The sequence below is a fragment of the Sciurus vulgaris genome (genome assembly GCF_902686455.1).
Source record: "Sciurus vulgaris genome assembly, chromosome: 6".
Lineage (NCBI taxonomy): Eukaryota > Metazoa > Chordata > Mammalia > Rodentia > Sciuridae > Sciurus > Sciurus vulgaris.
The window spans coordinates 72,348,178-72,359,491 of NC_136466.1; the positions used below are offsets into that span (position 1 = coordinate 72,348,178).

General features: G+C 45.7%; 1 protein-coding gene across 1 annotated transcript; it reads right to left on the reverse strand.

Moving 5' to 3' along the window:
- Positions 1-1,648: 1,648 nt before the first annotated feature.
- Positions 1,649-3,993, reverse strand: SMIM33 (small integral membrane protein 33). Its single transcript, XM_079144004.1, has 2 exons — positions 3,851-3,993; positions 1,649-2,181 (listed from the first exon to the last, which is right to left on the reverse strand). The coding sequence occupies exons 1-2, from the start codon at positions 3,857-3,859 to the stop codon at positions 1,789-1,791; spliced, it is 402 nt and encodes a 133-aa protein (XP_079000130.1). The 5' UTR covers positions 3,860-3,993; the 3' UTR covers positions 1,649-1,788.
- Positions 3,994-11,314: the final 7,321 nt, after the last annotated feature.

Genomic DNA, 11,314 nt, shown 5'->3' on the forward strand with positions numbered 1-11,314 from the left:
GTCTTGGACAACACAGCTGGTCACCATGCCATATATTATGCCATCATCAGCAGAACAGAGCCACTGTGTTGGGATCCTCCTGCCTTAGCTTTCTGAGCTGCTGGGATTATAGGCAGGTGCCACCACACCCAGCTCTACCTTTTTTGTTTTTAAGCTGTAGATGGACACAATATCTTTATTTTATCTATTTACTTTTATGTGGTGCTGAGAATGGAACCCAGTGCCTCATACATGCTAGGCAAGTGCTCTAACACTGAGCCACAACTATGGCCCCTCCACCCTTATTTTTTATCACAAATGCTCAGTAGGCATTTCTGAGTGCAGTATCACTTTGGAGAAATGTTCCACACAGAGGAAACCAGCTGCCCCTGTGGACAATAGAGCCAAATGAGTCAAGGGGGAAACTATCCCCTCTCTCCAGTTGTCCCAGTCACCTTGCCTCCAAGACCTGAGAGTCTTCATCATGTCAGTTACTCTTACACCAGAAACCAGCCCAGAATCAAGGGCCTCCCCAACTTGACCTTGTTCTACCCACTCCCAGCATGGTGACCAATTTGTAGAGCTTAATGGCCCCAAGTTCAAATCCTGACTCCAGGTCTGGGATGCGGCTCAGTGGTATAGTGCTTGCCTAGCATGTGTGAGGCCCTAGGTTCCATCCCTGCCCAGCTCTGTAAAATAGAGAGATAGATATAAGGTCCCAACTCTACCACTTAGTACCTATATCTGAGTGTTTTTTGTTTGTTTGTTTTGTTTTGTTTTAATACTGGGGATTGAACCCAGGATGCTGTACTACTGAGCTACATTCCTAGCCCTTTTTTTTGGGGGGGGGGGGTGCTGGGGATCAAACCCAGGGCCTTGTGCTTACAAGGCAAGCACTCTACTGACTGAGCTATCTCCCCAGCCCCCCTTTTCATTTTTTATTTTGAGGCTGGGTCTCTCTAAATTTTTCTGACTGACATCTATTTTGCAATCTCCCTGCTTCAGTTTCCCAAGTAGCTAGGGTTACAGGCATGTGCCACTGTGCCTGGGGTTGGAAATGTTTTGTGGTAATTCTAGGCTTATTTTAACAGGTTCATGTGCACAGAAAATGGGAGGTGATGAGAATCCCCAAATTACCCCATCACACCTTGGGAAGGCAAGACAGAGTCAGTGGAGGCCATTCAAAGGCGATCTTTGAACTATAAATGGTGCTTGGGATTTCCAAAGGCTTTAGACATTGTCAACAAGACCTAGGCCCTGAACTAAAGATTTGCCCCTCCCCCCATGGGTGAATCCCTGAATCCTCAGAGTCTCAGAAAAGGCAGACCATGGGTTCTTTGCTATAGCTCTCCCTAACTGGACTTTCATGGGATCCAGGGAATCCATGGAGTGTCTCACATTCCTGCTTGGGATTGGGATGAGTGGTGGAATCTTTCACAGTTTCCCTCCCTTTTCAACAAAAGGGAGGGAGATTAAGGGTGCAAGCAGGGAGCAGGGACTCAGGTTAGGGTCAGGAGGTCCATGAGGGAGGTATGTCTTTGTAAGTAAGGGCAGCCTTAGACCCCGGGGAACACCTACAGCAGCATGCCTCTGTGCAAGGCCCTGCCCTCAAGCTTCTTTCATTTTTCCTGTCCGTGAAGAGACATATGGGGAAGGCATATGTCTCTTTTCAGAAACATATGGGGAAGACAGCTCCGGCTGAGTCCAGTGTGCCCATCCACAGCTCTGACACTCAGACTCCAGTTTGCTTTTGCTCTAATTCTCTGGTCAGTTTCTTGTGCTGAACCAGATCAGATTAACTTCTCCCTCCTACAGATATGTGACTTCATCAATGCTGGGCCCGGGCCCTTCTGGAGTAGGATAGGATTCAGGGATAGGAGGTCCCTGCTGGTCTTCTTTGTGACTGTCCTGGGGGCCCAGCAGCCTCCAGTGGATGAGGTAGATACCATATTCTGGCTTTGGGGCTGGTGGCTCTGCAGGGAGAGTAGCATGGCCTTGGTGTAGCCTTGGCCCAAAGTGGACTGCCACCACAATACAGACTGCCAGCAGGACAAAGGCGGCAACGATGACGGTGAGTGGAGGCAGCCCATCTCCTTGAAGTGGTTCCCAGGCTCCACCCGACACCTCTGGAAGCTGCCTCTGGGGCTCCTGCCCCAATGACCCATTCACGGCTGGAGAAGGCAACAGCGCACAGTTATCGGCCTGGGAGGGGAAGAGAGCAGAGAGAGTGGTTGGAGTGGGCATACACACAGAAAAAGGCCAAAATAGAGTTGGGAGTGGTGGCGCTTGCCTGTAACCCTGCAACTCAGCAGGCTGAGACAGGAGGATTACAAATTCAAGGCCAGCCTCAGCAATTTAATGGGACCCTGTATCAAAATAAAAAACAAAAAGGGCTGGGGATATAGCTCAGAAGCAAAGCGCCCCTGGGTTCAATTCTTAGTGACCCCCTCCAAAGAAAAAGACCAAAATAGAAAGAGATGAACACCCAAAGGAAACAGAGAGACAAAGAGCCCCAAAGAAGAACCGGGAGACAGAGAAAAGAGACAGAGACACACAGAGGTAACACACACATAAAAAGAGAAAATAAAAGACAACGACAGTAGACAGAGGGGGATACAGAGAGAAGGATACAAAAAGGAAAAGGGAAAGAAAAGGAGATAAAGACAGAGATTGAAATAAAGATGGAGACAAAGACAAAGAAACAGAAAGGGAGCAAGTTAAAGTCACTCAGAAAGGACTGAAGAGAAGGGCATCGTGATAGTCTGGCCAATAGTTTGATTAAAAGTCCCCTCCCACTGCCTGCCTGTTCTTCCCAGGTCTTCAGAAAGATTCCTAAATAGGTCCTGTGTCCTGGGTCAAGAATGGGAGCATGCTATGGAAGCGACTACCCTGGTCACCAAGGCAGTGCATGCATGTTGGGGTTACCTTCACCTTTTCTACAAATTGTACCAAAACATCCACTTACGTTCTTTTATTTGTACCATTCCTTCAAATAAAGAAATTTGGTACCAAAAAAAAAAAAGAATGGGCACATGCTATGGGCTGCTGTTTCACGTCCTAGGCGGTGGGCAGTGAGCAGCTGCTTCTTCCCTGGAGAAAGGGAGTCATTGTCCAGCCTCTTAGGCTTCCCTACTCCCCACTCACTGGAAGGCAGAAAGGTGCTGCTCTGGGGGGAGGAAACAGAGCACAAGAGCCCCAGAAGCTTGCAGTTGGTGCCTCATCCCATACTACGCCAGCACCCCTTGCTCCCAGGACATAGGGTCAAGTTCTGGAGGATTGAGGGGGTAGTATCCAGGGTGGATTCCTGGCTCTGCCCAGGACGAACTGAGGACATCCAGTGCCAGTCTACCCGTCAGGATCTCTGGTTTCTACCAAAAGCATGGGGACATAATCCCCTATCTATCTATCTCTACCCTGCTGGATGATAGTGAAGGAAACAAAGTTCAAAACTGTAACCCCCAGAGTGAGGTCATCACAAGCCTGAGAAACCTTTCCTCCCCAGCCTCCCCCTCCCCTGCAGGACCATCCTGCCGCAGGCCCTATTGGGAGGGGCATCATTCTCACCCTCCCCTCAACCTGGCCCTCCTCACCGGCAGGCAATTGAGGCTCAGGAACGATTTGCCCTAGTAGTCCCTCAGTCACACTGTCCTTTCAATCCCAGCTCTCACATGTGTCCCTCTGCATAAGGTGGAAAGCCCAATGCTCACCGCCCCTCCTTGAATTTTCAGGGACCAACCATAGGGCTTCCAGGGCAGAAGGCAGGAAAGCAGCACCGGATGTATGGGGGGGAGGAAGCCCAGGACCGGGAAAGGCTTGGGGCCCCTGCAGGGAGTCAGGCCAGCCTGGCAGGAAGGGATGAGCAAGAGTCTACCTTTTGCATTGTCCGGGACTGGTGCAGGGCTCCCTTGGGACTGGAGGCCAGCTGGGCAAAGGAGAGCTGGCTGCCCCCCCTCAGCCCCTACCCGGAGCTGCCACGTCTGCAGGGCTCATGGGGCACACACCCTCTGCACACAACTTTACCACTCTTTCCCGCGCTTGCACTTCCGGGAACATTTGGGCTACCCGGGGCCAGCCGTTAACTCTGATAGTACGTTGATCTTCCTTCTTGGCACCTCCTTAAAGGCTGCCTGCCAACGTCAGCCCGCCTACCCCTCCTCCATCAGATCCCAGCCCTTGGCCAGCTCCCCCGCCCCCACATCAGGACATGCATTCCCCACCCCCACCTATTTCCTGAAGTTACTGTCCTTTGATCTTCTCTTTATATATTATACCTCAAACGCAAAGGAAAATGTAGAGTGCCACACACTCCTTATATAATGTGTTGTATATATAACAAATCTCTAAATATCTATGGACCAACTCCTAGCTCTGTCCCTCTCTTGGTCGTTTTCTTACATTTCTTTCTAAAATGTTAAGAATTAAAATTTATTTTAAAAATCTTTTTTACTTCACGCCTGTAATCCCAGCACTTGGGGAACCTGAGGCAGGAGGATTGCAAATTCAAGGCCAGCTTCAGGAATTTAGCAATACCCTAAGCAACTTAGTGAGACCTCCTCTCAAAATATAAAATAAGGAAAAGGACTGGGGATGTGACTCAGGGGTTAAGTACCCCTGGGTTCAATTCCCAGTAGAAAAAATTTTTTTCTTTTTACTTTTAGTTAATTGGGCATGCGGTGTACATGCCTGTAATCCCAACTACTTGGGAAGCTGAGGCAGGAGGATCACAACTTCAAAGTCAGCCTCAGCAATTTAGCTAGACCCTGTCTCAAAATAAAAAGTGAAAAGTAAAGGGGCTGGGGTTATGGCTCAGTGTTAGAGCGCCCCTGTGTTCAATTCCCAGTACTGTAAAAGAAAATCCATTTTCACTTTTTATTTATTTATTATTGTTGTTGTTATTATTATTACTATGCAAATAATACTGGGAATTGAATCCACATGGGAGGTAAGGGCTCTATCACTAACTATATTCCCAGCCCTTTTATTATTTATTAATTATATTTTTTGGTAATGGAGATTTAACCCAGAGGCACTACTACTGAGCTACATCCCCAGCTCTTTTCATTTTTTATTTTGAGACAGGTTCTCAGTATGTTGCTTAAGACATTGCTAAGTTGCTGAAGCTGACTTTGAATTTGCAGTCTTCCTGTCTCAGCCTCCTGAGTTGCTGGGATTATAGGCATGCGCCCCAGCATCCAGCAAAAGCATTCTTTTTCTTTTGGGTTTTCTCTCCCTTTGGTTTTTACAAATAAGAATTTTGTGTCTCTTTGCATTTATTTGAATGTAACTTCATTTGCAAAAGTGTTTTATTCAATGTGTCAAAGTCACAAAAAGTGTCCAACAGTGTCCTCTCTAGTCAGTTGTTTGTTTTTTCCAGTATTGAAGATTCAACCAAGGGGCACTGAACAATATTCCCAATCCTTTTTTATTTTTTATTTTGATACAGAGTCTCACTAAGTTGCTGAGGCTGACTTTGAAGTTGTGATCCTCCTGCCTCAGCCTCCTGAGTCACTGGGATTAACAGGTGTGTGCCACACACCCAGTTCAGAGACAGTTTTTAGAAGATGATTTTTTCCAGCAGACTTCTTGGGACCAGCCATTCCTCACTATACCGCTTGATGCACATGCGTTATTAGCAGAGAAGAGATGTCACTGGAAGAGGGTTCCAAAGCGTTCTCAGAGAGGTGGAACAAGTTTCTGAGTTGAACTCAGGTAAGTGGGGTCCTTGGTGCATGTGACAGAAAAGAATCTCAGTACACACCAGTACATATACAGAGATTTATTTAAGAAAAGCAGGTAATGCACATTCAAGGAGAATGCAGACAGAGTGAGACACAGTTCAGACTTCTGTGACTCTTCTCTTTTTTTTTCTTTTTTTTTGCGGTGCTGGGGACCAAACCCAGGGCCTTGTGCTTGCAGGGCAGGCACTCTACCGACTGAGCTACCTCCGCAGCCCTTGTGATTCTTCTTTTAAAGGAAACTTGGTGAGGGGTGGACCTGAGAGGGTATGCTAGGCTGGCTGCAGTCTGCTTCTTTTCAGTGTTCCTAAGTCTTCCAGGTCTTCATCATCTGACCAGCAGAAAATATTGGAAAGTCCCCTAAATTATAAGTTTCTTAAAAGGTCACATCTCTCTTTATTTATTAGACTAATTAACAGTGTATGAAAGGTAGTTTTCCTGAGAGAGTCAATTTATACTAACTTTAAGATTTACAGATTTCCCAGAAATTTGGGAGTTACCTGCCTGGGAGAGAGACTGGCTCAGGGAGTGGCAGTCCTGAAAAGGTATGTCAAACCACAGATTAAAATTATATTTCCTTGTTGGACACAGTGGTGAACTCCTGTAACCACAGTGACTCAGGAGGCTGAGGCAGGAGGACTGAAAGTTCAAGGCCAGCCTGGGCAATTTAGCAAGACCCTGTCTCAAACTAAAAATAGAAAGGACTGGGATTGTAGCTAAGAGAAAAAGCACCCTGGGTTCAATTCTCAATACCAAAAAAAATTTTTTTTAAAGAAGATATATTTTCTCGTCCTTTCTTTTGTCCTTAGTTGTTGATGGACCTTTATTTATTTAGTTTTTATTTTTGAGGGTTACTGGGGATTGAACTCAAGGGCACTTGACCACTGAGCCACACATCCCCAGCCCTATTTTGTATTTTATACAGACAGGGTCTCACTGACTTGCTTAGCACTTCACTTTTGCTTAGGCAGGTTTTTGAACTGGTAATCTTCCTGCCTCCCTGTGCCACCTTGCTTGGCTGGATTTTTTTTTTTTTTTTTTTTTTTTCATTTATTTATATGTAGTGCTGAAGCTCTCAAATCCAGTGCCTCACGCATGCTCGGCAAGTGCTCTACCACTGAGCCACAACCCCAACCCCTCTTTGTCCTTTCTTTCTTTCTTTCTTTTTTTCTTTTTTTTTTTTTTGGCTCACATAGATATCTGTTTCTTTCTTTCTTTTTTTAATTTTCATTTATTTTTATTGTAAACAAATGGGATACATGTTGTTTCTGTTTGTACATGGAGTAACAGCATACCATTTGCGTAATCGTACATTTACATAGGGTAATGATGTTTGATTCATTCTGTAATTTTTTCCTTCCCCTCACCCCTCCCACTTCTCTTTTCCCTCTATACAGTCCCTCCTTCCTCCATTCTTGCCCCCCTCCCACCCTCCATTATGTGTCATCATCCGCTTATCAGTGAGATCATTCGCCTTTTGGATTTTTGAGATTGGCTTATCTCACTTAGCATGATATTCTCCAATTTCATCCATTTGCCTGCAAATGCCATAATTTTATTATTCTTTATAGCTAAGTAATATTCCATTGTATATATATATATATGATATATCAGTTTCTTTATCCATTCATCAGTTGAAGGACATCTAGGTTGGTTCCGCAGTCTGGCTATTGTGAATTGAGCAGCTATGAACATTGATGTGGCTGTATCTCTGTAGTATGCTGCTTTTAAGTCCTTTGGGTATAGGTGGAAGAGTGGGATAGCTGGGTCAAATGATGGGTCCATTCCAAGTTTTCTAAGGAATCTCCACACTGCTTTCTCTTTGTCCTTTCTTTATGTCTCCTTTCTACATTTTTTTTTTTTTTTTTTTTCTTTTCATGGTACTGGGATTAAACTCAGGGGCCCTTAACTACTGAGCTACAGCTGCAGTCCTTTTAAATTTGAGACAGGGTCTCACTAACTTGTGGAGGCTGGCCTCATGTTTATGATCCTCCTGCATCAGACTTCAGAGTTGCTTTGATTGATTACAGGCAAGTGCCACAGTGCCCAGCTGTCTACCTATATTTTGTTTTCTATTCAACCTCAGCACCACTAGAGAGTAGAGTAGAGAGACAGTAGATTCCAGTAGAGAGACAAGGAATCCCCATCACCCAGCGGCTCAGTGAAGCAGGATATAGCCTCTTGGTTCCTTGCCTCTTAACCAAGCTGCCCACACCCTGACATTCATGGAGTCCACTGAGCCCTCCATGATCATTTGAGCCCAGGTTTCCAGAGCTGAACTGACCTTGAATTAATGAGAATTGTTGCTGGTTGACTCTGAAGCCTCTGGCTATCACTTGCCCATGCAATTAAGGGCTCTGGTCTTCCTCTGCTCCCACTCTGATCCACTTAGACACCAGCCAGTAGGAATCTGGAGTCTGTCCCAAGTCCAGCAGGCTTTAGTCACTACTCCTTGCCTCCCGCCTCCTCAAGACACATGTACCAAAGCTCTTACAGACGCCTTCCCTGAGGCCTTGGGTTAAAAAACAAAACAAAACAAAACAAAACTCAGTTTACAGTTCTGATAGTTACTTTTTTTGTTTTTTAAAAATTTTCTCTAATTCACCAATACTGGATCTATTTCTTAAACGGCTCTAGAGAGGATAAGAGGGTGGAACTTCTTGTCACTTTCTTATCTCCACACTCAGTATTGTGAATTGCCTTTCGTCCATTTCCACCCTCTAAGCCTTAATCATCAATATGGCTTAATTCTAGTGTCACCTCCTTCCAGAATGTTCTTCAACCCATTATACTTGAGTAGCCTTCTTTCTTTCTTTCCTTTTGGTACTGGGGATTGAATCCAGGGACACTTTACCACTAGGCTACATATCCAGCCCTTTTTTATTTTATGTTTTGACATAGGCTCTCCCTAAATTGTTGAAGGTCTCACTAAATTGCTGAGGTTGGCCTCAAACTTGTGATCCTCCTGCCTCAGCCTCCTGAATTGCTGGGCTTACAGGTATGTACCACTGTGCTTGGCGCCTTCTTTCTTTTCTTTAGATCCTGTAGCAATAAGTTTCTTGTCAGCTCCTGTAACATTTGTTACACTTTTTTTTCATGTTGTGGTATTGGGGATTGAATCCAGGGCACTCTATATTCAGCTACATTGCCAGCCCTTTTTAAAAATTATTATTATTTTTATTTATTTATATTTAATTTTCTATTATTATTACTAGGTACTGGGGATTGAACCCAGGGGTACTTAACCACTGAGCAGCATCCCTGATCCTTTTTTATTTTTTATTTAAAGATAGGGTCTAGGGGGCTGAGGTTGTGGCTCAGCGATAAAGCACTTGCCTAGCATTTGTGAGAAGACAGGGTCTTGTTAAGTTGCTTAGGGCCTTACTACATTGCTGAGGCTGGCTGTGCAATCCTCCTGTCTCAGTCTCCCAAGCCACTGAGATTTCAGGCATGCGCTACCACACCCAGCCAATTTACTTTTATTTAAGAGAGGATCTTGCTAAATTATTGAGGCTGGCCTCAAACTTCAATCCTCCTGCCTTGGCCTCTTGAGTCACTGGGATCAGAGGTGTGTACCATTATGCCCTGCTCACCCTGTAGAAGGTGTGGGATTTCTTTTTGGGGTAACGAAAATATTCTAAAATTTATTTTAAGTGTGATGGTTACAACGTATCCAAATATACTTGCGCCACTGAATTGTATATTTTATTTTTTGATACTGAGGAGTGAACTCAAGGGTTCTCTACCACTGAGCTACGGTACCTGTTCTTTTTATTTTTTATTTTGAGACAGGGTCTCCATAAATTGCTAAGTCTAGCCTTGAACTTGCAATCTTCCTGCTTCCTCCCTAGTTGCTGGGTTTATGGGTGTGTGCCACCACCACCAGTTCTGAATTATACTTCGATTGAGGAAGGTGATAAAGGTATCCATACAGTGGTGGAAGAACTTGGCATGGCACGTCAGCACCTGAGTGGGACGAGGAAGGCATCTGTGAGGCAGCGTGGCTACTGAAAAGGAAATGACCAAATAAGTAAACATATTAAGAATATGTGAACCAGTTGGGCAGTGGTGCACATCTGTAAACCCAGTGACTTGGGAGACGGAGGCAGGAGGATTCCAAGTTTGAGGCCAGTCAGGGTGACTTAGCCAGATTCTATCTTGAAATAAAAAACAAAAATGATTGGGGATGTAGCTCAGTTGTAGAGTGCTTCTGGGATCAATCCCCAGTATTACACACACACACACACACACACACACACACACACACACACACACAACGGATATGTGAGCTGGTCCGTAGTGGCCCACTCAGCTCCAAAGGCTGAGGCAGGAGGATGGCAATTTCAAAGACAGCCTCAGCAATTTAGTGAGGCCCTAAGCAACTTAGTGAGGTCCTGTCTCAAAATAAAAAAGGGCTGGAATGAGTAGTTAAGCTCCCCTAGTTTCAATCCCTGGTACCAAAAGAAAAAAAAAAAAAAAAAAAAAAGATGTGTGAGTCAGAATTCAGAGAACGGCCCTGGAGAAGCTACCGGATCTCAGTTTCACCATCTGCTTGTAAAAAGTGTAATGTACAAAGCTGCTCTCCCCGCCCTTTCCGTTGTAGCCATTTCCCCACCTCCCAACTACTGTCAGTCTGTGAGCATCCTATTGGTTCATCAGTCAGCTTGCAAGTATCCTTCGCCGTTATTGGTACCCTATTAGCCCGGCGGGATTCTTAAAGATAGCTTCACCGCCATCCTTTCTCTTGCTTTTCTCTCCTACACAGCTTACTTTCTCCTCCTCGCTTTTCACACTCTTTCTTGCATGCACCCTTTCTCTTTCCCTTTCTTTTCCTCTCATTTTCTCTCTTACCCTGCAGGGAGATACTCTGTTTGCTTAATAAACCCTCTTATGTGAGTTCCCGTGTCCGGTGTGGTTTTCGTGGGATCCATACATTGGTGCTGTGACTTGGGATGGGCTCTTCCACTGTCTCTTAGGCAAGTGGAACCCCATCTGAGCCCCAGTGCCCTCCGGACTCAGCCCCACCTTCCATTCGCCCGGACACTCTGCTCTGCATTCATCACTGGACTTCAGATTGGTGAGTCCTCCAGGCAGGTTCCCCTAGGCCGGTTTATCTGGGACCCTTGAGGTGGCTGAGGTGTGGGGGTACCCCCAGCCACAACTTTTATTACGGCTGGCCCCTATAGTCGCTCTTATCTGCCGGGTGGGTTCCTGATTTTATGGTGGAGATTCTCTCTCAGGGTTGAGGCTCATCTCGCGTTTGCGCTCACACTCGCACTCGAAAACCCTGATGTCAGATCCTCAACCCTACTCGGCTTTTGCCTGGCACACATTGGTGCTTGTGTGACAACACAATCAATGTGCTGCCTCCTCATCTCCAGCCGATTACTCTGGCCTCGGGATGCCCTGGCCACAGACTCGGCTGTATCAGTCTCCACCATGGGATCTGGGTCCTCCATTCCGGCAGTTTCAACCTTGGGAACCCTTCGCCTGACCCCCAGCTTAAAGCCATCAAAATTCGTTTGTGTACCGAGTGGGCAGATGGAAAGGTATTCCTGATCTTCAAGTCTCTTCATTCATGCTTCTTGGCTCTTCCTGCA